The 25,628-nt window shown below is 38.0% G+C and overlaps 1 protein-coding gene and 1 pseudogene across 1 annotated transcript in view; both read right to left on the bottom strand.

Moving 5' to 3' along the window:
• Window positions 1-1,557: 1,557 nt before the first annotated feature.
• Window positions 1,558-25,628, bottom strand: part of MRC1 (mannose receptor C-type 1) — an 89,317-nt gene continuing 65,246 nt past the window's right edge. The window contains exons 22-29 of the mRNA XM_024253705.2: window positions 18,481-18,583; window positions 14,555-14,787; window positions 11,800-11,965; window positions 10,634-10,783; window positions 5,768-5,881; window positions 5,069-5,233; window positions 3,406-3,447; window positions 1,558-2,530 (exon numbers count right to left, since the gene is read on the bottom strand). Of these exons, the coding sequence (XP_024109473.2) occupies window positions 2,280-2,530; window positions 3,406-3,447; window positions 5,069-5,233; window positions 5,768-5,881; window positions 10,634-10,783; window positions 11,800-11,965; window positions 14,555-14,787; window positions 18,481-18,583 (1,224 nt within the window). The 3' untranslated portion in view covers window positions 1,558-2,279. The remainder of the gene's footprint in view (window positions 2,531-3,405; window positions 3,448-5,068; window positions 5,234-5,767; window positions 5,882-10,633; window positions 10,784-11,799; window positions 11,966-14,554; window positions 14,788-18,480; window positions 18,584-25,628) is intronic.
• LOC112135378 (U4 spliceosomal RNA) lies at window positions 9,769-9,951 on the bottom strand (annotated as a pseudogene).

The raw sequence follows: 25,628 nt of genomic DNA, 5'->3' as shown, positions 1-25,628 counted from the left end.
AAATTAGCTAGCTAGCTAGATAGACAGAAGGAAAGGGATTGCCTTAGTGTAATTCACCACATACTGCTTTGACGCTGCAACCACTGTTTCCACTGGAACTTCTTCTAGTTGAACTTGCTTTGTTCTTACCAAGAAAATGAAAAGCAACTTGATTTCTATTATTTGAGGTGTTGAGTGGAGTTGTTTGTGCTCAGAAACCTTTCCAACAGTTGCCCACTTACTTTTTTTATTTTTATTTTTATTTTATTTATTTATCTTTTTTTGAGACAGAGTCTCACTCTTGTTGCCCAGGTTGGAGTGCAATGGCACGATCTCAGCTCACTACAACCTCCACCTCCCAAGTTCAAGTGATTCTCCTGCCTCAGCCTCCTGAGTAGCTGGGATTACAGGTGCCCACCACCATGCCCAGCTAATTTTTGTATTTTTAGTAGAGACGGGGTTTCACCATGTTGGCCAGGCTGGTCTTGAACTCCTGACCTCAGGCAATCTGCCCACCTCGGCCTCCCAAAGTGCTGGGATTACAGGCATGAGCCACCACGCCCAGCCTACTTCTTACTTCCTATTTGTTTCTAAGTTGGAGTATTGGAAACTCCACCCTACCCCAAATACTATGCCGTTTCTTATTCTTTTTTGAATGATTGACTTTCTTGAGAATCTAGCTGTTTTCTTTCCAGAAAAATAAAGGCACAAAACAAACATGACATTTTGCCCTGCAATTTGGGGGCCTTCCTAGACCCCTTAAAGCCATCCAAGGAGTCCCAGCCAGTGATTCTAGGTAAAGACTCCTGCTCATGGGCAATCTCATAAAAAAGTGAAGGTGAGCTGGCAGTGTGGTACCTGTGTGAGATATTGATATGGTTTGGCTGTGTCCCCACCCAAATCTCATCTTGAATTGTAGCTCCCATAATTCCCACATGTTGTGGGAGGGACCTGGTGGGAGATAATTGAATCGTGGGGGCGGTTTCCCCCATACTGTTCTTGTGGTAGAAAATAAGTCTCAGGAGATCTGACGGTTTTATGAGGGGAGCCCCTTTTGCTTGGCTCTCATTTTTCTCTCTTGTCTGCCACCCTGTAAGATGTGCCTTTTGCCTTCCACCGTGATTATGAGGCCTCTCCAGCCACGTGGAACTGTGAGTCCATTAAACCTCGTTTTCTTTATAAATTACCCAGTCTTGGGTATGTCTTTATCAGCAGTATGAAAATTGACTAATACAGATGTAAAACCTCCCAAATATTTCACAATATACCTCAAACTTTAAGGCAAAATTGTTAAGTGAAAAGAAATCATTAAAGGGAGAAAAGGATATTCTGAATTCTGATTCTCAATAGTATTAGTGGCTTTGATTGTTGAATTCTGATTGAGTCCATGTTATAGGGGAAGATCTGGCAAAATCATTATGGTAAAAAATTCATTTTACACACAGCATTTTAGCAACACTCCTTTTCAAAACAGTTCATGAGTTTCATTTAAAGAATTTCTCTACAAATAATATCATAAGTATCAAGTTAAAGTGTAAAGTGAGTGGATAAATACATCTCATTTAAAAGCAAATTTATACTAAGATCACCAAAATGCAAATCTATTAAAAATAGAACTTGTCTTTAATGTTTATTTCACATTATCTAAGTACATCCAGTTATGCAAATTTACAGTTTTATTTCACATCCTTGTATTCCTGATATACATATAACAGGACAAAGAACACATTTGCAACACTCAGCCTGTAAAACTCTCTTGGGGGAAACAAGGTTCTCAGCTGCCTTATTCTCCTACACATGTACAAATAAAGTTCTAAATAATTGGAGTGGAAATAAAAACTGGTAAAAGAGAAAACTGACTACATTTTTATGCCACTTGAGGATATTTGTACCTGACTTTTCAAATGGTCTTCTACTTGCTGAGTTACAATTTAATAGGTAACACATTTTGGGAGCTCCTTAAAATATGCCAAGAAGCTTCATTGTTTCTAGAGCACTTAAAATCCACATGAAGCTGACATCAGCTACACATCACTAATGCTTAGATGTTGGTGCTGTGGTGCTGTGTATTTATCTAAAATATTTTAAAAGGTAGTAATCAGCATTATTATCCCTCTTTTAAGAAAATATCTTGCCAGGTTAGAAAACAAGCAATTATTTCTTCAATTAGGCAAAGAAAAAAAGGACAGACTAGTATAATTCAGTACTCATTTCAAAGAAAACAATCACATTGAATTAAAAATTTTAAATTTCAGTTACAATTTTATGAAATTCAAATATCTCAGAATCACACTGAGGTACTAGATGACCGCGTGTTCATTCTGTTCAATGTTGCCCACAAGATCTTTCATATCACTAGTTCCTGGGCTTGACTGACTGTTAAAATACAGAGTGTTTTCAAAGGCGCCCTCTTGAGGTAGGTGCACACGTCTTTTCTTATAAAAGAAATAGGCAGCAAGGCCAGCACCCGTTAAAATCAGGAGGATCACAATGATGACTACTCCGGCCACGTTGGAAGATGGTTTAGAAGGGTCCATCTTCCTTGTGTCAGCTATAAATAAATAAAATCATTAGGGAAAAGGTAGAGGGAGGCAGAGGGTTGCATGCTATGCAGAACTTTGCTTGTTGAAAAACTAAAAGGCATAAATATTCTTTGCAGTGACATTTGTCAAACAGAAACGAAAGATGTGAAAACAAGAGTCCCTGTAGTATAGAGGATTATTAAGAATGTTAAGATGAGTATTCAGTTGCAAGAATAATCCATCTGTCTATGTAGCAGCAGGCTAGTTCATCAATGTATTAAAATATATATACCTTATTTCAAAATAATTTAAGGCTATTAAAAATACAGTATAAGAATATAAATAGATTAGTAATGATAATAATGATAATAATTAAAAGGAAATGAAAAATGAACAGAAAAATAAAATAAGAATAGTGGAAACGTGAACTCATAGATGTAATTAGTAAACAAATAGCACTCATGATGTTAATAAGGAGGTTACAGGCAAGCCATAAATCTCACTTTCAGATTTTTTTAAGCAGCCAATAAAATGAGTGAAATAATATCAGTTACCTAATTCAAGTAGTCTATAAAAATTAAAACAAAAAATAATTCTAAGAAAAGAAAAAAACTCCACAGAGATTCTTAAGAGAAATTTCTTCCACGCGTTCAAGGCAGCTGTTTGTAACACAGCAGAAAAAAAAATGCCTTCAATAACTGCTTATAGTAAAAACACCAACCTGACTCCAAGACCTCTTTTTCTAAAGTATTATTCAAAGTAGGTTGATGACAAAGGATAGTTCAGCTTAAGCAAATTCTACTGAGAGAGCAGGGGAGTTGGAAGGGATTAGTATTATGCCTTTTAAAACTAAGAGTACGGATGTATTACTAACACGGAACTTGAAATTTTGCAATGGCCTTACCTTTTGTTGTAAGTAATTCTTGAGTAGGTTCAGCATCAATAACTGTGTGTAAAAAAAAAAATAATATTTATAAAAACCCAGAATAATTGCAGGTAGATAGCAAATATTATTTGGCTCACAAATACATGGAATCCTCCACATTTGATCTGTGTTGATATATGATATGATAGATAGATATAAAAATATAGGTAGAAAAAAAGATCTGTATCTCTATCTATATATCTACCCACCTATCATCTATCTGTCTCTCTATCTGTCTGAGCTATAGCAGTCTCCTATGGCTGTATGGTGAGTTTGAGTACATTAGAAGATCTGGAAATGTGACTCTCCAAGCTGCATTTGAGCCAGTGATACTCACCCTTAAAATCTACCCAATCTACCCATAAGTAAAACATTCAAGGACAGGGGTTTTGAAATTAGCCCACTGAAGCCTAAGATGTTACAAAGCATTTGAATGAAAAGTAAAATAAGACTCCAGGCTGGGAGTGGCGGCTCACGCCTGTAATCCCAGCACTTTGGGAGCCTGAGGCAGGTGGATCACCTGAGGTCTGGAGTTCAAGACCAGCCTGGCCAACAAAGTGAAACCCCACCTCTATTAAAAATACAAAAATTAGCTGGGCATAGTGGCATGTGCCTGTAATCCCAGCTACTTGGGAGGCTGAGGCAGGAGAATGGCTTGAACCCAGGAGGCGGAGGTTGCAGTGAGCCAAGATCACGCCACTGCACTCCAGCGTGGGCAACAGAGTGAGATTCTGTCTCAAAAACAAAAACAAAACAAAACAAATAAAACAACTCCAACATTGCACCAGAGGATGTGGTGTGTCTTAGAACAGTTAGAGAAGGCTAAAGACCTGCCAAATTCTAAAATGGTAAACTCTACCCGTCTCTACTAAAAATACAAAAATTAGCCGGGCATGGTGGTGTGCTCCTGTAATCCCAGCTACTCGGGAGGCTGAGGCAGGAGAATCACATGAACCCGGGAGGTGGAGGTTGCAGTGAGCTGAGATCGCGCCATTGCACTCCAGGCTGGCGACAGAGCGAGACTCTGTCTCAAAACAAACAAACAAACAAACAAAAAACAAAGAAAAAACCTCTATTATCTAATCAGTAAATTATTGGGAGGGATATTATGTGACATGACATGGCAACAAAATATTTTTAAATTCCAGATAGAGGTACCTTGTGAGCATTCAACACTATGAATTCCCTGATCCCGTTCCTTTTATGGTCTCACTTTCCATCTTAAAAGGAGACTGAATTTGTCTGATGTGACTCATTCCACAATCAATTCTGATCCCTCTTCAGAACACTGGTCTCCTCAGGTTTGGGCTGGTACTTGCTTTACCACCTTTTCCCTCGTGCAGTAAGGCTTTGTAGATGGGCTCTCCTGACTGTTTGCAGCTTGGCAGATCCTTCAGATATCCCATTACAAATGCATTGATAAGCAAAAATCATTACAACAGCTAAGCAGACAGAGAGTGTCTCTCACTCACACAGAGCTGCAAACAGTAATGAACTACAATGGCGGAATGGATTTTTCACGGATGAAAGGACAGAGCTTGCAATGGCCTCGTAATCACATTATGATTCCATACCTGATATCTTACTACTTGAAAGAAATGGCAGCCAGTGATATGCATCAAGCAACAAACTTCTTACTTACTTTTTGGTCTTTTACAAATATATCCTTTGTAGGAAGAACAGTGAATATTACTCCAAAACCCAGAAGACGCATGTAAAGCTACACAATCATTCCGTTCACCAGAGGGATCGCCTGTGTTCCAGTTGACAAAGGAGACCGGACTGTTATTTATCCACAGCCACGTCCCTGGTCATCAGATAAAACCAATAAAGACAAAAGTTAAATATAACCTATCTTAAAATAAGTTCAGCCAATTTATGCGAAATTTCTAAGCATATTCTTTTATACTAGAATCAATAGTCATTTATAACCAGACGTAACAGGCAAGACTATAATGACTAATTATTACAGGGAAGGAAACGAAAAAGAATAGGTTTACGACATAGCTTTAGTTAAAAATGTATTTCTACTTAGTACAAATATTTATACTTATCCTTTCCTTAGCATTTTTTTCCTGGCCCCACGAAAACATAGAAAATGCTTTTTAAAGCTTCTCAAACTATCTTAGCTACGAAAGATATTTTTTAATTAGCAACTTTGAGGATAGCATGATATGAAACTCATTTTAAGTTTCAGTTCTTAAATAAAAATATGAGTTTGAATTTTCAAATTCCTCATGAATTAATCATTTTTAAGGCAACACATTTTGGAAACGAAGCCTTGTTTTACATACAACATTTTACAACATTTGTGATTAAATAAGCATGCTGCAAAAATTACCTTCAACATTTCTGAACAATCCTATCCAAAAATTGGTTTTACTTTTAAGTGGCTCAACCCGATATGACAGAAAACTGAATTCTGCAGCACTTTCAATGGAAACCAGAGAGGAACCTAGAAAGCATAAAAGGATAAATATGATAGCTGCACATTTAAGTGGCTGAAAATATTTTTGTAAACAACACTGCTATTGAGAGCAACAAAAATCAGCCTAACATCTCCACTTAAGGGGAAGAATTTCAAAGGGCAGGTGTTTGTTTTCTCAGAATTTTAGTTTTCATTCTGAAATACGTTTTTAAGCATCATTAGCATCATTTGAGTACAAGCACTGAACTTGTTCCTGCAGGATATTCAAAGATTAGTAGGATGTAGAGTATGTCTTCCGAAAGTTATGGTTCAGTGGCCTGTAATAAGAGTACAAAGAAATATTATAGAAGAGAAATTAAGTGCCATATGCTATGGACATGTCAAATATTCATTCTTGGTGAAGCAGCTAAAAGGGAGGATAGAGGAAACAGAATTTCGGTAGAGAGAAGAATAGGATTTCAAGTAAAAAGGATAGAAAATAATTCCAGGAAAAAGAGGTAATAAGAGGAAAGACAAAGAGGAAGGGAAGCATAGAACTTCTTCAGGAACAAAGATAGCTTGGTTTGGCTGGAGTATAGCACAAATCTGGTCCACAGGCAAACAAAAAAAAAGACATGGGTTAGGTCTCATTGCAGAAGGCCAGAGATTGGTATTAAGAGCACCGTGGTGATAAAGAACACTTAGTTTTTTTTCAGGCAGCTGAATGATGCAATAACCCATCGCCTTCTTTGACTGGTCCTATACATAACAGTTAGATTCTCCACCTAAGAAAGGTCCTATATTAGTTATTATTAGAATCCAGCTATTATGCATAGGACAATTCAAGGCAAGGAGATAAAACAGAAAGACCAGTTAGATGGCTAAGGAAGTGACAACCCACATTAGATTGTCAACATTAAATTTTACAGTAAAAATCTCTAGCTTTTTAATAATAACTAATATCTTTTAAGCATTTCATTCTGGACATTTTGCTTTGGACTTTACAAGCATTAACCCATTAAATTTTTACAATCACTTCGTTAAATAGGTACCATCTTTGCCCCATTTTATAGCTAAGGAAACTAAAGCACAGAGGATGAGTAATCTGCCAAGATCCTAATACTAGCAGAGGGAAGGTCACGGTATGACCCAGGCTTTCTGAACCTTGAGGGTCCGCACCTAACCATACACTTGTATCCCGTATTGCTGAGTTCTGAATTATCGCCTTGTTTTCACTGCATGACTACATAATCCATTATTAAATATATTTCACAAACATTAGCCATTTCAAAATATTTATGACTCATATTTTGAGAATGACAATGAGAAGCATTCATTTTATTTACCAGAAAAGAGTCACCTAAAATGAAAAACAAAGTTTCTACATATTCATTGCAATTTTTTTCAAAAAAATACTTAGCAATATGAAGAAAAACTTTTTTTAATTACAAAAGTTCAAAGAAGGCATCAGGTGGCATCATGAGAAATGCGGAATAAGTTCTTCTGAAAATTATTTTTTCTATAAAACCAATGCGAACACTGGAAAACTCTAAATCCACTGTTTCGGAATGCTGAAAATTAATCAAAGGCTTGCAACAATTCAAGAAGCATTTATGCAAGAAAAATAATTGTGTCTTAGTAATGATAGTGAGTTTTATAGTGTTTTAACTTGTCCTAATCCCTTTGCCTTCTTTCCAGTTCTGCGGTAGCCTTAAAAACCAACAGCCCCACAACCACAGTGAAAACCAGCAGCCTAGAAGCCACAGGAGAGGCTAAAATGGGGTTGGAGCTCTTTCCAAGCCCCATTCTCAGAGAATCTCCATTACTTGACCTGTCTTACAGCTCCCTAGAAAACCCCACTCGCAAAACTTGTCTTTATTTGACCTGATTCAGAGCTCAGTCAGTGCAAACAGACTTTTCCCTGCAAGTGTTTGTAAAAAACTATCAGTGGCAATTGTCTAACATTGTAACCATCTAAGGCAGTGATAATAGTTGGGGCAAACAACTAGCGAATTGAAAAACTTAAAAGGAAAAGCTGGAGAATGAGATGTTCATAGGAGACTTTAAAAAGCATTGACAAATTCTGGGGAATGTAGAAGGCTACAGATATGCATTGAAGTGTGCCCTTGCCCAAGGCTATGTGCACGTCTGAGAAAGACCTGAGAGGGTCCTAAGTTCTCACATCTGGCTGAAGATGCACTACACAAGCAGGAAGTGAAAGCTAAGGCAGTTTGTAACTGCTTGGACAAATATTAAAGGCACATCCCAACACACAGACAGATCCTCTGCAAAACCTGGGAGACTTAATTAGTTCTAGGCACTTAAAGAAATCTGCACCTAACACATCTAGCGCTACATGTATACACATCACAATAAAACTATCAAAAGACAGAGAGTCTTAAAATCTGTGAGAGAGAAGACAGAGAGTCTTAAAATCTGTGAGAGAGAAGGGTCTCATCACGTACAGGGATCTTAACACTAATTTCACATTAGAAACCATGGTGTCCAGAAAGCGATGAGCTGACATAGTGAAAAAGACGAAAGAAAATGACTGTCAAGCAGGAATTTTCTGTTTAACAATGCTATCCTACAAAAAATGAAGGAAAAAGTCAGACATTCCTAAACCAAAATGGAAAGAAATTATCACTATAACAACTACTGAACAAAATACTTCCAGTGGAAATAAAAGGGCACTCAACAGTAACTCAAACCCACACAAAGAAATAAAGAGCATCAATAAACGAAACTACATGGGTAAATATAAAAAATAGTTTAAATGTACTTTTTATGTATAACTCTTCTTTATCTTTTCTAACTGAAAGATAACTGCATAAAACAATACTTGTAAATCTGTGCTTATGGGTATGCAATGGATTTTGTCTGCCAATAACAGCACAAAGGAAGGCAGAGGGAATGGAGCTACGTAACAGCAAAGTTTTTGTACGCTATTACAATTAAATGTATATATGTATATTAATATGAACTAGATTTTTTTTTTTGAAGTGAAGTCTCACTCTGTTGCCCAGGCTGGAGTGTAGTGATGCGATCTCAGCTCACTGCAACCTCCACCTCCTGGGTTCAAGTGATTCTCCTGTCTCAGCTTCCCAAGTAGCTGGGATTACAGGCACCCGCCACCACGCATGGCTAATTTTGAACTAGATTTTTGTAAATTAATAAGTTACTTGTAATCCCTAGGGCAACCACTAAGAAAATAACCAAACGATAAATAGTAAAAGAAACAACAAGAAAATTAAAATGGAGGCCAGGTGCGGTGGCTCACACCTGTAATCCCAGCACTTCGGGAGGTCGAGGCAGGTGGATAACCTGAGGTCAGGAGTTCGAAACCAGCCTGACCAATATGGTGAAACTGTCTCTACTAAAAATACAAAAATTAGCCGGACAAGGTGGTGCGTGCCTGCTGTCTCAGCTACTTGGGAGGCTGAGACAGAAGAACTGCTTGAACCTGGGAGGCGGAGGTTGCAGTGAGCCAAGATTGCACCGGTGCACTCCAGCCTGGGCGACAGAATGAGACTCTGTCTCAGAAAAAAAAAAAAAAAGAAAAAGAAAATTAAAATGGTACACAAGAAATTATCTGCTTAATACACAAGAAGGCAGTAACAGAGGAATAGGGGAACCATAAGACATAAAGAAAACAAATGGCAAAATGTCAGACATAAATTCTACTTATTAAGTGTAAATGGAGTAAACACTCCAATCAAAAAACATAGATTGGCAGAATGAAAATTAATTAATAAGAAAGATCCAACTATGTGCTGTCTAAAAAAGACACTTGAGATTCAAAGATACAAATAGGTTGAAAGTAAAAGCATGGAAAAATGTATACTAAGCAAACAATAGCCAAAAAAGAGCTGGAGTGGCTACACAAATATTAGATAAAATAGACTTTTAGATAAACATTAGTACTAGAGACAATAAAGACATTTCACAGTGAAAAAATTTTTAATACATCAGGAAGATGTAATAAGTGTAGACATATATGTACCTAACAACAGGGCCCCAAAGTACATGAATCAAAAACTGACAAAGCAAACTTCAATTAGCAATAATCGTGCCTCGGATAAACCTCATTGGCTAAGATACTGCCACTGTGCAAAGCTAAAGCAAACTTCATCTCACTCAGAATTTAAAGTCAAAAGTCAAGGTTGACTTTTGAAAGAACATGGAGGAAATGAGGTTATAAACTGTGTGTACCACTGTTGGATGGAGAACTCTTGAGTTAAGGCATAAAAAAACATGAAGTAAATATAATTCAGTAAAATATTTAACGGGATTTAACTAAGTAGCTTTTAAATGTACCCTTAAAATAAACTTTATTTGACATTTTTTTACTTCAGGGGGAAAAATCATTCATCTTTGTGGTGTCTATTTGAGTTTTATTTGTCTTCACAAAAATAATAAATAGAAATACTTTTCTATTAATGGTAAAACAAAATGGTTCCTGGGCACTTGTAAAACTTCAGCTTATCAGTGATAAGAGGTGAGTACAACACTTGGAATTACTGAGAATGAGAATCCTAACAATTTAGAACATGAAGTCTGAAAGGAAGAAACCATTTAGAACATGCTGTTTTCTACCCGAATTCTCTAAATTCTCTAAAATTTGAGGCTACAAACTTAGAGATTACATTTGGGGAGCATGATATTGGCCATTCTGTTATAAAATAAATCATTAAAAATATAAACAGGTATTTTTACATTCTTTGTATATATCATGTATAGTGTCAGTGGACCCCAGAATAGATGATTACGGAGTTTTCCTTCAGGAAATGTGGCACTCACCCATTCGAAGACATTCCAGAGAAGCTTGGCCCCAGTTTCTTGTATATGAGGACTCAATATAGTAACAGTGACCATGGAAAGGAATCCATGCTGTGTGATCTGACTCCGGGCATCTGCCAGGAAGTTGTGGGGGTTCAGTAGCAGGGATTTCTGTTAATAAAAGCACATTTTAAATAAAGCAAAACCTGAAGTTTCTGTAGTATGTAGTATAATACATTAGCAGCTACAAAAATTGATCATTGATCATTATTTTAAAAAATCTTCCAATGGTTATCATTTGGATCACCATTTTTATTACTGGGTTTCCTTTTATCAATTTTTTCCACTTTAAATATATTTCAATAGAATGTCCTATGGTATAGTGGCAGTCAGTTACACTCATAGTTAAGACAATCGATCTACAGATACCTACGAAGATAATTTTTTTTTTTTAAATGAAGTCTTGCTCCTGTCCCCCAGGCTGGAGTACAATGGCGCAATCTTGGCTCACCACAACCTCTGCCTCCTGGGTTCAAGTGATTCTCCTGCCTCAGCCTCCCGAGTAGCTGGGATTACAGGTGCCTGCCACCACGCCCAGCTAATTTTTGTATTTTTAGTAGAGAAGGGGTTTCACCATGTTGGCCAGGCTGGTCTCGAACTCCTGACCTCAGATGATCTGCCCGCCTCGGCCTCCCAAAGTGCTGGGATTACAGGCGTGAGCCACCACACCCGGCCCAAAGATAAATTTTTTAAAAGTCACCACAAAGTAATTTGTAAAGTGACTTTCCTTTTTTAAGTCACTGTTTTCCTTTTCTGGGATCCTAATCCCTACAACTCTTTCTTAGCTATTAATAGCACCTGGGATATAACTAAAGGCTATATTTAGAATTCTAGTATGGTGTCCATCATTGACTGATGAATCTACATTTATTCTGACAAAATTCCTTTGATATAGATGTGTTGCCAACATCAAAAGTAAGCAAAATTTCCTAGGGAGATGTTTATCTCCATTATTTTGATCTATGTATATTGGTTTATAAAGATAGTCTTTTGATAGGTGAGGGAGTATGTTCTATATTATTCTTAGCTATCCAAGATACATTACTGTTTAATAATATCAACAGTGGTATGTAGTAGCTTATTCAGAAATTTTCAGATCCCCTGATTGTTTTTATATATTCAATTACCATCTGATCTTTTACAGAGAAAGTAAAAACTTTCATTGCAATGTGCTGTCTTCCAGTAGCCATCAAGATCCAGATAAACACATGCTGATTTCAATTTGGGCTCATCAGCAGCCCAGTTAGTGTACCTCACTCTCCACTTATCAGTCCAAGTATATTGATTATCAGTCTGCAACAGCAAAAACAAGCATTAACACGCAGCCTTGCTTCATTTAGAAAATACTAAAAGAACCAGTTCAAGAATACAAAGTATATTTAAGACTGTGATTTGACATAGAACCTGGAACATTTGAGAATAAAAAGAACACTATAAATCATTTCTGTCAACTCAAATTCAGTAAATGCAGCCTTTCTTAGAAACAGTTATTTCTTAGAGATCCCCAGGAATATATCCTTGGAAGTTATTTCAAAAAACACTAACAAAAAAAAAATTTATCTCTTATTCCATGAAACTCTCTTTGTTTGCAGGTTTTCAGGGCAAAAGAGAAGTTTTATCTTCATAACAAATATTTCTTATATTATTATTGAAATTATAATAAAAATTAAGTAATTTTCATTAAATTCATGGACCCCTGAGAGAAATACTAATCTCTTCATATCTTCTCATTATTCTGTTGTTGAAACAGCACCAATGGTAAACGGCTTAGCTAAGGTCATATGGGTATGGAAGAGAGAAGCCTTGGTCTCTTGATTTCTAGTGAGGCAGTCTTTCAGCTATATTCTAGTGAGGTGGTCTGTCAGCTATATGACATCACATATATATGATGTAAAAAGCCAGTCGTTTTAGTCTACTCGCACGGTCAATTTCTTTCTTTCTTTTTTTCTTTTTTTTTTTTTTCAGAGAAGTCTCGCTCTTGTCCCCCAGGCTTGAGTGCAATGGCTCGATCTAGGCTCAGTGCAACCTCCACCTCCCGGGTTCAAATGATTCTCCTGCCTCTGCCTCCCAAGTAGCTGGGATTAAGGCACCTGCCACCATGCCCGGCTAATTTTTTATTTTTTAGTAGAGACGGGTTTTCACCATGTTGGCCAGGCTGGTCTCGAACTCCTGACCTCAGGTGATCCACCCGCCTCAGCCTCCCAAACTGCTGGGATTACAGGGGTGAGCCACCGTGCCCAGCCTGCACAGTCAATTTCTTATTAAATTTAGTGAAATAAATTTATGATCACATACAGAATATTGATAAACATCAAAAATATTATTTATCAATAATATCCTTTTAACAGTCTAGTAAAGATTTTACAGGTATTGTTTAAGAATAGATGATAAACATACGTGTGCATGTGTCTTTATAGCGCATGATTTACAAATAAAAATTATATATATGTAAAAAAAAAGAATAGATGATATATAATATTAATGAGAGGTAGGTGAATTTTTCAAAGATTCAAGCAATTATCACCCTTTTGACTGCATTATTTAATTTACCAAGCCAATTGCCAAAAATCCAGTGACAAAAATTAGAAGTATGTGTTATCTCAAATTAGAAGTTTGTAGTATTATACCATATTTAATCAAATAATGCTTGTATAATCATTAACTCTATCGAAATAAGGAAGACAATAATACTGTTGTAGTCATAAATATTGCCACAATGAAAAACTACTTAATCTTTCTAAAAATAAAAGCTTACTTTAAACTCATAAGAGAATTGTGAACATGTCTGTGAGAAGAAAACAAATGACTTATCAAATGACTTAATTATAAAAACTTAGTCAACAGGGACGTAAAAATGTCTTGCCTAAGTTTAATCACAGAAATCATTCTGAAACTACTTACTTTTAAATACACACTTCCCTACTTAGGAAATACTCATTGTATAAATTGTAAATTTCTATCTCCGCATCATGGCCTTGGGAGCTCCATAACATGTGACACTCATCTACTCTCCAGTTTATCTCCTATTTTTTTTTTTTTTTTTGTCTTCTTGATATTCCTTCCTTATGTTCTACCATTCTAGACTGTATCTATAAACTTTGACTTTTTCTGAGGAACCTTCTTGGTCCTCCCCACTAGCCCAACTGGTCCCTTTTCTCTCTTCTCATGACACTTTCTATATGCCTCTCTTTGATACTTCTTATATCTTAGTTGCTGACTGTCACATCTACTTCTACTAGGAAGCTTGCTGGTTGGCTAGCTAGAAGGATGAATAGAGGGAGGATAGATGGATGACCAGGCATCAGAGAAGACTCGTTTAGGAATAATTTGGCAACTCTATCAGCATTCTTAGTTTTCTGCCTCATCCCTAGTCTTTGCCAACCTTAGTCTATTATGGAATACAAGGAACTGACTGCAATGAAATATTTCTCACAAATGGATGGAAGCTCCACAACCTCAGGACCTACAACAAGTCTAGAATGTCTTGCCACAACAAATAAAAAGTATCCCCATCACTGGCAACTATGTCCCTAACCTGCTTTCTTAATTCTCATGCCATAGTTAAATCATGACCTTGAAGCAATAAGTGAATAAATTAAACCGTTGAGATTTGGAATATAATTTTCATAGTCTAATGCAATAGGAGAGTTAACATTCATCAGATAATTCTTGGTTTGATTTCTGACACACATCACTAGCTTGCCAGATCCTTAAAGGCATCACGTCCCTGAAAGATTGGATCTTGTTGATGTTAGTATCATTCACATTGCCTAGCACGGTCTCTTACACATAATGAGTATTCAATAGAACAAACAGAAAGATAATCATATTCAACCATAATTCACTGATCATGTCAAGTTGCACATATTTCCAGCATCTTACCAAGTTACTGTTCAGGGCGATCCACACACGTTCATTAGATGTTTCCATCTGCAGCCACGCAAATGCATTACTGTAGGGATCCAGAATGCTAGCTATAAGGGAATTGTGAAGCTTGCAGTATGTCTCCGCTTCATGCCATTGAAATTTTTGTCTCATGAGTGAATAGCTGCTTTTGCCATATTTAATAAAGCCATCTGTTTGAATTGTTGCTGGAGGATTAGTCAAGGAAGGGTCTAGATAAAAACATTATTTTCATTAGCATTATCAATAAACAGTAATTGAGACCTATCAGGAACTACAAGTGTATCTCGTCTATCATAAAAATAAGCAAAATAGCATAACTCCAAACATTCAGCTGTTAGAAATATTTTATAAGCCATTTCACACTAGAAAACAAACATTTTTTCATCAGTATCCCTGATCAAATTAAATTCCAAACTATATTTAGAATATTAAGGCAAATACATGATCAAGTTTCTAAACTAACAAACAAAACATATGACAAATTCAATCCCATCTAGTATCTTGATGAAAGAAATGCCGTAGTTTAATCCCACAAATTAAAGAACATAGATGACTGTGTCATTGCTAATCTTTATTTTTCAAGGTAGGTTAAAAGTCAAGGTCAAGAAAAGCCTTTCTCTTCCTCCCTCATTTGTTCTACTTGATCCATGAGTTTGTATCTGTTTGACTTCACTTGTGAGTAATGCACATTCAGGTGACAGGTTTAGGTTCTGGAATGCAGCCATACACAAGTCCCTGGTTCTTTTAACCTTGATCTCAAGATCAAGCTTTACTCTTGATGATTTTCTATGCCCTTCGCCTATGGGTAAAGCCTCCCATAATCTTATCCAAACTGACCTAGGGGTTGGAGCCCCTACAAGCCAAATCACTTCAGCTTTCTGATCTTTCATCCTCAAGCTCCTAGAATGTGTTTCTAATCACTGCATTGTGCCCCCTGTACTCTGAGCCACTTCATGTCAAGACCCCCAAAAGAGCTTGTTTCTGTCTGTCTTAGCTGATGCCCTAGAAGTCAGCAAATAACAGCCAGAGGATGAAATCTGACCTGTTGTCTGTCTTTGCATCCTATGAGCTACAAAAGTTTTTAAATGGTTGGGGATAGAGGAGAATCAAAGAAGAATAATATTTCATGACATGTAGATGTTACATGAAATTCAAATTTGTGTCCATAAATAAAGTCTTACTGGAACACGGCCACATTCATTTGTTTATGTATTGCCTATGACCATCTGTGACCATAGCAGAGTTGAGTATTTGCAGTAGAGACTGTATGTCCTGCAAAACCTAAAATATTTGCAGTCTGGTTCTTTACTCTGGTCTAGGGATCGAGATATCCTTGTTTACCAGTGTGTATCCTGGCCAATTCTCCAACGTGTTCCACTTTATGCCTACATGACCTGCCATCGGCCTTGTCCTGCACTACGGAAGTGCCGACTTTTTTGTTTCATTTCATTTCATTTTATTTTATTTCAGAGTCAGGGTCTTGTTCTGTTGCCCAGGCTGATCTTGAACTCCTGGCCTCAAGCAACCCTCCTGCCTCAGCCTCTCAAAGTGCTAGAATTACAGGCATGAGACACCACACCTGGTGATAAATTATAGTTTATAAAAGTTTATATGCTACCTTTTTTCACTTTAATACTGTGAATCTTTCCTTAAGTCATTAAAAATTTGCAAGCGATTTTTATTTGTGGCAACATAGTCTATCATGTATGTGTATAAGGAAAAGAAAGAGAAGTTTTTAAATGTGTGTGAATCACCATTCACTCCTGGAAGGAGTGTCGCCTCTTGGCCCAAAGAACAGAGGCAAAGATGGCATGCTTTGGTATTACTGGTGACCTGAGATTCTGGTGCTATAGAGTGTAGTATAGAGAGAAAAATGACATGCACTGGGACAGCTTTTGGATTAAGAGAAGGTTAGGATTTCTACAGTAATTCTCAACCATCTGAAAATATCTTAGATGGTTTTCAGTCATTGTCATGAGTTGACATTAGTTCCCTGATTTCCCAAATAGTATAGAAAAATTCCTTAGGTCTGGGAGAATAAGTACCTTCCAACTCAAACCCATCTTTTAAGAACTCTACTCAGGAAGACAGCAACCCTCCCCACCTTCGACCCTCTTGTCTAATCTATTTTTAAATTTCTGACCCTTTTATATAGCTATGAGGTAGGAGGCAGGACTCCCTCCAGACCAGATTGAAGACTGGCTGAAACCTCTCCATAAGGCACACCCACCACTACTGTGGCAGCCCCCAGAAGTTACCATTCCTTTTCCAAAAATTTCTGACTAACCCACCCCTTCATTTGCATGTAATTAAAAGTGGGTATAAATATGAGTGCAGAACTCACTGTCTATGGCATAAGCTCCACTCCACAAGAAGCAGTATGTCTGCTGCTGCTGTGCACTGTCACTTTAATAAAAGTTGTTAACACCACCAGCTTGCCCTTAAATTCCTTCCTGGGTGAAGCCAAGAACCCTCCCGGGCTAAGCCCCAATTTTGGGGCTCACCTGCCCTGTCAACTAGGCATTTTTATTCCAGTTTCTCTAGAAACTAAAATGTGTATAAAAACCATCTTAATTGACAGCAAATATCTGCATACTGTGTTATTTTCATTTAACCATATTCTGGCTTCCTAAGATGAAAAAAGAAACTCAGATCATATATCCACATGTTTAAGGCACACAAGACATAGGACAAATAATGAGGCATATATGATGCTTTATGCCAAAAGTTCTCAAATTACATGAATTAAATGGAGGTATTACTATTCTGACATTTAAAAAAGGTACAGGTAAGCAAATATCCCACATTTCTAATAGAAAGTTTTAGTGACAGGTTTAGTCTGCCCAAAACTGTCTGGTTTTAAAAAAAAAAAAAGCAGATTCATGAATTAAGTATAGAAAATATTACCCTTTTTGTCTGTCACAGGCTTCCATGGATTAAAGCAACAATCAAACCTGTTGCTATGCAAGGGAATGATCATATATTTTATTTTATTTTATTTTTGTTTTTAGTTTTATTTTTGTGAGACAGGGTTTCACTCTGTCACCCAGGCTGGAGTGAGTAGCACAATCATGGCTCACTGTAGCCTCAGCTTCTCTGGCTCAAGCGATCCTCTCACCTCAGTCTCCCAAGTAGCTAGGACTACAGGCATAAGTCACCACACCTGTAGTCCCAGCTACAAAAATCAAATAATTTTGTAAAAGTACAAAATAATTTTTGTATTTTTTGTAGAAATGGGATTTCACTGTGTTAACCAGGCTGGTCTCAAATGCAGGGGCTCAAGCAATCCACCCACCTCAGTCTTCAAAAGTGCTGGGATTACAGGCATGAGCCACAGTGCCCAACCATGATTATATATTTTAAAGTACATTTAAAAACACAGCTCTTCATCAGGACAAAGAGCTAATGCATGTGGGGCTAGGTGATAGGTTGATAGGTGCAGCAAACCACCATGGTACACGTATACCTATATAACAAACCTGCATGTTCTATACATGTATCCTGGAACTTAAAGTAAAATAAAATAAAAGTGAGGTCAGGCACAGTGGCTTACTCCTGTAATCCCAGCACTTTGGGGGGCCGAGGCAGGTAGATCACCTGAGGTCAGGAGTTCAAGACCAGCCTGGGCAACATGGAAAACCCCATCTCTACAAAAAATACAAAAATTAGCCAGGCAGGGTGGTGCCTGCCTGTAATACCAGCTACTCAGGAGGCTAAAGCAGGAGAATTGCTTGAACCTGGGAGGCGGAAGTTGCAGTGATCTGAGATCACACCACTGCACTTCAGCCTGGGCGACAGAGTGAGACTCTGCCTCAAAAAAAAAAAAAAAAAAAAAAGAAAGAAAGAAAAAAGTGAAAAAAAAACCCAGCTCTTTCAGGAAGGTGAGGTTTGGTAGAACTTACCAGATCGTGTCTGGCATATGTAGCCTCGTTTACTATCACAGGTATCATCCATCCATTTTCCTGCTTCATTTGATGTACCTCCAATAATAACAACACAGTCAGCCTGTATATTTATGGAGAAAGAAGAAGAAAACAATCATAAATCAACGACTATTGAAATCAATTCATTAATAAGCAAAAAAATATTTCATTATCCCTGATTTCCAAATTTTAAGATTGTCCTAACTTAAGATATGCTCAATCCATCATTACTTTCTACCCAACTCTACCTACTATGCATATCCTCCACATTTGAACTCTCACTATATGAATCAAAAACCCAACTGATTTGGATAAATTTTGGAGACAGGACTGAGAAATTTTGCTATCAGACCTTTTATCAATCACTATAAAAACTTACAAACCAAAGAAACTAGGAGAACACAGTATCCTCTCCATACTAATTACCAGTATTCAAACCCAAAAGTAGGTACCATATTTTTAAAGGGAAATGAGTACGATCTATACATTTCATTGTTAAATTTATAAAAGTATTATTATAGATTCATAGTATGTGGCTGGTATAGCCAGAAAGTTTCACATCTTATTTATAATCTTACAGGGGAGTATGCCAGGACTGGAACAATATTATATTTGTTTGGTTGTGAATGTGTTTGCCATTCCAAATCCTTCTTTCCTTTGTGTACTAAATATATCTCAGTTTTTTTTTTTCTGAAATGCCATTATTTCCATTCTAATCCTCATATCTGGTCCTGTTGGAGTAGAGGTGAGAGAAACACATGCTGCCTGCCCCATTTCAATGTACAATCTATACTTTAATTTGAAATATGGTATTTTGCTCATTTAAAGTAAGAGAAGGCCAGGCACAGTGGCTCACACCTGTAATCCCAGCACTTTGAGAGGCCAAGGCTAGAAGATCGCCTGAGCCTGGGAGTTCAAGACCAGCCTGGGCAACATAGGGAGACCCCAACTCTACAAAAAATAAACAAAATTAGCTGGGCATGGTGGTGCATGCCTGTGGTCTCAGCTACTCAGGAGACTGAGGTGGGAGGATCGCTTGAGCCTGGGAGGTTGAGGCTGCAGTGAGCTATGACCATACCACTGCACTCCAGCCTTGCTGAGAGAACAAGACCTTGGGAATCAAGGAGGGAAGGAAGGAAGGAAGGGAGGGAGGGAGGGAGGGAGGGAAGGGCTGTGGGAAGCCAGAAATAAAGACAAGAGACCTGGTCAAATCATTTTGCTTTTTTGCTGGAGCCCCCAAATTTTGCTATGTTTATTTTCACAGTTATCTTCTATTTTTTTTTTTTTTTTTTTTTTTTTTTTTGAGATGGAGTCTCGCTCTGTCGCCAGACCGGAGTGCAGTGGCGCAATCCTGGCTCACTGCAACCTCTGCCTCCTGGGTTCAAGCAATTCTTCTGCCTCAGCCTCCCGAGTAGCTGGGACTACAGGCGTGTGCCATCACGCCCAGCTAATTTTTGTACTTTTAGTAGAGATAGGGTTTCACCATGTTGGCCAGGATGGTCTCGATCTCTTGACCTCGTGAACTGCCCACCTCAGCCTCCCAAAGTGCTGGGATTACAGTCATGAGCCACCACGCCTGGCCGGTTATCTTCTATTTATGGTGACTATATCAATTTTCTACTTTCTTCTAAAAGGAAGTTTTCTTTTAAAGTAAACGTAAGCAAAAAAAAAAAAGGAGTACACTTAAAGAAAATGCGGAGGACTTAAGTGTCTACTTTGATATGTAAGAAGCTTGGAAGTTGTGACTGCCATCCACAATGCAAGAAAATGGCTAGAAAAGCTGAACATCAACAACTTCTTTTAAATGCATTGGAAAAGGAGGTCACAAGACAAACAGCTGCCCCCCAGATTGGAGAAACGGACTGATGGATATAGGAAATCAGAACTGACCAGAGCAGAAGCCCAGGAGCAGAAAACGGGAACCAGTATTGAGGTAGGAGATAGTAAATGTCATTGACACATTGCTGGATGTTCAGTGTGGACAAGTTTGAAAATTAAAAACTGTTGGCAGAGGAGTGCTTGAGGAGGCAGTCCTAGAGAGATTGCAGAGTTTTGTGAGTTTTCCTTCCGTGAGTCCTACCAGATTCTTACAGTGCAGACTGGAGAAAAATCTCCTCTTGCTTCCAACAGGAGAGGTGGGAAAAGAGCCATTTTTAAATACGACAGAGCTTTCATTCTGTTCTTAATAACACCAGCACTCAAGAGCAACAAGTTTACCAGTGCCTAACTGACTGCGGTTTCACCACATGTTAACTAACCTAGGAGAAAAGAAATACTCAACTCCAGCCTCTCTAGCTTTCCTGTCTCACCTAAAAGGAAAAAGCAACAAAACAAAACTGAGAAGCCCTTTCTAAGGTCACAGCACAGATTCCCTAAAAGTCAGAGTCCCCATCACAGGACTACGAAATACTTCCCCTCCTCAATATCTTACCACCATATCCTTGGGGCTCCCGTATGATAACAGGCAGATACAGCCGAAGAACTGTGCCTCTCTGACATTATTTAAGAAGTCTTTAGGAGAACCCGAAGACAACAGGAGAGACAGAAACAAGGACACCAGAGATTTTAACCTCTGACACCTAAAGTGACAGCAAACAGCAAACACAGCCTAACTCGTAGCTAAATAAACATGAAACCTCACACTAAATGTCTATTTACCTCTGTTCCCTTTATCCACTACATCAGCAGTTCCCAACCTTTTTGGCACCAGGGACCAGTTTCATAGAAGACAAACTTTCCACAGCCTGGGGTGGAGGGTGGTTTCGAGATGATTTAAGCGCATTACGCTTATCGTGCACTTTATTGCTGTTATTATTACATTGTAATATGTAATAAAATAATGAGGGCCGGGCGCAGTGGCTCACGCCTGTAATCCCAGCACTTCGGGAGGCCGAGGCGGGCAGATCACGAGGTCAGGAGATCGAGACCATCCTGCCTAACACAGTGAAACCTCATCTCTAGTAAAAATACAAAAAATTAGCAGGGAGTGATGGCGAGCGCCCGTAGTCCCAGCTACTCGGGAGGCTGAGGCAGGAGAATGGCGTGAACCCGGGAGGTGGCGCTTGCAGTGAGCCGAGATCGCGCCACTGCACTCCAGCCTGGGCGACAGAGTGAGACTCCATCTCAAAAATAAATAAATAAATAAATAAATAAAACCAGTGATACAACTCACCCTCACGCAGAATCAGTAGGAGCCCTGAGCTTGTTTTCCTGCAACTAGATGGTCCCATCTGGGGGTAATGGGAGACGGTGACAGATCATCAGACATTAGATTCTCATAAGGAGCGCACAACCTAGACCCCGCGCATGCACAGTTCACAATAGGGTTCACGTTTCTATGAGAATCTAATGCCGCTGCTGATCTGACAGGAGGCGGAGCTTAGGCAGTGATGCGAGTGACGGGGAATGGCTGTAAATATAGATGAAGCTTCGCTCACTCACCTGCCGCCTGCCTCCTGCTGTGAGGCTCAGTTCCTAACAGGCCATGGATTGGCACCCATCTGCGACCCATGGGTTGCAGACCCCTGCACTATAATATATACCCAGCTTTCAACATAACAATATAAGACACACTAAAAGATTTTTTAAAAACACACACACAGTTTGAAGCGAAGAGCAAGCATAATAAGCAGACTCAGATGTGACAAAGATAGTGGAATTATCAAAAATTTAAACAACTGTGTATAATATGCTAAGGGCTCCAACGTAAAAAGTGGACAACAAGCAAGACTGGGTAGGTAACGTAAGCAGAGAGATGAAAATGCTAAGAAAGGATCAAAAGGAAATTCTAAAAATCAAAAACACTTTAACAGAAATGAAGACTATCTCTGATAGGCTCACTGGGTGTGGCCAAGGAAATGAGAGAAAGGAACAGAAGAAGTATAATTTGAAGCAATAATGACTTAGAATTTCCCAAAATTAACGACTGACAGCAAATCACAGATCCAGGAAGCTCAGAGAACTTCAGGCAGGATAAATACTAAGATACAACATCTAAACAAATCATACTCAAACTGCAGAAAATCAAAGATGAAGAGAAAATCTTGAAAGATGCCAGACCAAAAAAAAATCTGATCTATAAAGAAGCAAGAATAGTAATTACACTGGATTTCTTTTCAGAAACCATGCAAGCAAGTAGAGTGGAATGCAATATTTAAAGTGCTGAAAGAAAAAACCCACCAACCTAGAATTCTGTCTCCAGTGAAATTATCCTTAAGAAGTGAAAAGAAAACAAAGGCTTTCTCAGACAAACAAACATTGAGAAAATTTGTTGCCTGTAAACTTAGCTTGAAAGAAATGTTAAAAGGAAAAAAACAAGGAAAATTATATATGTCAGAAACTCCGGTCTTTATAGATAAATGAAAAGCATTAGAGAAGGAATACATGAAAGAAAAATAGAATTTTTCATTTTCCTTATTCTGAATTCATCTAAAAGATACCGGTTTGTTCAAACAACTATAGTCGTTGTTAAACAACTATGAATAATATACTAAGGACTCTAATATAAAAAGTGGACAGCGATGTATTTGGTGATAATGCATTTGGTGATAATAGCTTATGGATAAGTGAAATGAATTATAGCAAAGTTACATGGGAGAGGAGGAAGAAATAGGAGATACTTTCTTATGTGCTGTTTGAAAAAGGACTTGGATTAGTTGTAAATGTATACTGCAAACTCAAGAGCAACCACTAAAGAAAGTTTGTTTCTGTTTTTGTTTTAGGCCAAGAGTGGTGGCTCATGCCTGTAATCCCAGTACTTTGGGAGGCCAAGGTAGGAGGACTGCCTGAGCCCAAGAGTTCAAGACCAGCCTGGGTAACACAGAAAGACCCCATCCTTATTTATAATAAAAATAAAAAAGAAAAGAAAAAAGCTTTCTTAAAGTATAATTGGTATGCTAGGAGTGGAGAACAAATAAAATCATACAAAATATTGAAGTAAAACCAGAGAAGGCAAGAAAGAGTGGAAGACAAAAAAATGACATACAGAATAAAAACAGAAAACAATAGCAAATATGATAGATGTTAACCCAGCTATATCAACAATCATTTTAAATGTTAATGGTCTAACTACACAAATTAATAGACAAAGACTCATGTATTGGTATAAGAAATTCACTTTAAATATAAAGATACACAAGTTAAAAGTGAAGAAAAATGGAGAAAGATACGCTATACTAACACTAATCAAAAGAAAGCTGGACCAGCTATATTAATTTGAGACAGAGCAGACTATAGGGCAAGGAAAGTTACCAGAGGTAAAGAGGAACATTACATAATGATCTAGCGGACAATTCTCCACCAAGACATAACAGTCTCTACTGTGTATGTGGCTAACAATAGAGCATCAAAATATGTAAAGTGAGAACTGATAGAACTGCAAAGATAAATAGATAAATCCATGATTAGAATTGGAGACTTCAATACTCTTCTATCAAAAATAGAAAGATCCAGCAGGCAAAAAATCAGTAAGAACATAGTTAAACTGGACAGCACCATCAATCAACCAGATCTCATTGACATCTGTAAACTACTTTATCCAATAACAGTAGAATATATATTATTCTCAAGATCACATGAAACATTCACCAAGATAGACCATATTCTGAGCCATAAAACATGCCTTAACAAATTTAAAAGAATAGAAAACACATATTCTCTAAGACCACAATGGAATTAAACTAGAAATCAGTAACAGTTGGAAAATTCCAAAATACCTAGAAATTAAAGAAAATGTTAAGTCAATAATAATACACTAATAGTGATACACAAAGACAACCGAAAAAAGGTGACTGCACTTTTTCTGAATGAAAGTACTTAAGAGACATGTCACTGTGAAGTCAGCACATCTTCAACCCATCCCTTGAGCTACAGTGAATCACAGCCTACACTCCTGCCACAGACATCTTGTCAACCTGCAGTGTCTTCATCTCATGTGCTACAACTATCAGGCAACCTGAAACTTACATTTCAAAAGTTCTCCACTCACCCTATTTCCTTTCTTAACTATTTTTACCCCCCATTAGCCTGGCTCAGAGTCTCTGATCCAGAAAACCTGTTACAATCCAAGCATATTTCCACCATAAAACACATATTAAAAGTTCTCTCCCATTCTCTTTTTCTAACTATATTTAATCCTCTCCATTTTAAAGTCCTGAAATTGTTTTTAAAAAACTATTGCCGGGAGCAGTGGCTCACGCCTGTAATCCCAGCACTTTGGGAGGCCAAGGCAGGTAGATCACGAGGTCAGGAGTTCGAGACCAGTCTGGCCAACATAGTGAAACCCCGTCTCTACTAACAGTACAAAAAAATTAGCCAGTTGTGGTGGTGTGCACCTGTAATCCCAGCTATTTATGAGGCTGGGGCAGGAGAATCACGTGAACCCGGGAGGTGGAAGTTGCAGTGAGCCAAGATGGCGCCATTGCACTCCTGCCGGGAGATAGTATGAGACTCCATCTCAAAAAAACAAAATAAAATAAAAAGCATTATGTGTATTTTGATTCCATTTTTGTGAAATATAAACTTTATCTGTTTATATGCACTATGAAAAAGTCTGGGAGAAAAATTCAACAAAAAATGAGCACTGTTGTTTTTCTGAATTGGTGAGATTACAGATTTTGTTTGTTGGTTTGCTTTTATTGTTTCTGCCTTTCTTTATGTTCTAAAAACCACAAAAATATGTGCAATAATGAATGTTTTTGATTTACAAGAAATTCGCCTCTCATCCATTAAATCTGTCTAAGCTAATGCTGTCTCTCGCTCCATTCTACTTTCACTTCTTCAGTAAGTCTTCAGCCCTCATTGGTATCATGAAAATGAAAGAATTTCTCCACAGAAAATTATTTACCCATCACCAGTTTTTGGTTTTTTTTTTCTTTTTCTTTTTGAGACGGAGTCTCACTCTGTCGCCCAGGCTGGAGTGCAGTGGCGCGATCTCCGCTCACTGCAAGCTCCGCCTCCCGGGTTCACGCCGTTCTCCTGCCTCAGCCTCCCGAGCAGCTGGGACTACAGGCGCCCGCCACCACGCCCGGCTAATTTTTTCTTATTTTTGGTAGAGACGGGGTTTCTCCATGTTAGCCAGGATGGTCTCAATCTCCTGACCACCAGTTATTTTTTATCTAGAGTAAAAG

The sequence above is a fragment of the Pongo abelii genome, chromosome 8, assembly GCF_028885655.2.
Source record: "Pongo abelii isolate AG06213 chromosome 8, NHGRI_mPonAbe1-v2.0_pri, whole genome shotgun sequence".
Lineage (NCBI taxonomy): Eukaryota > Metazoa > Chordata > Mammalia > Primates > Hominidae > Pongo > Pongo abelii.
This window is presented reverse-complemented; position numbering and strand designations above follow the sequence as displayed.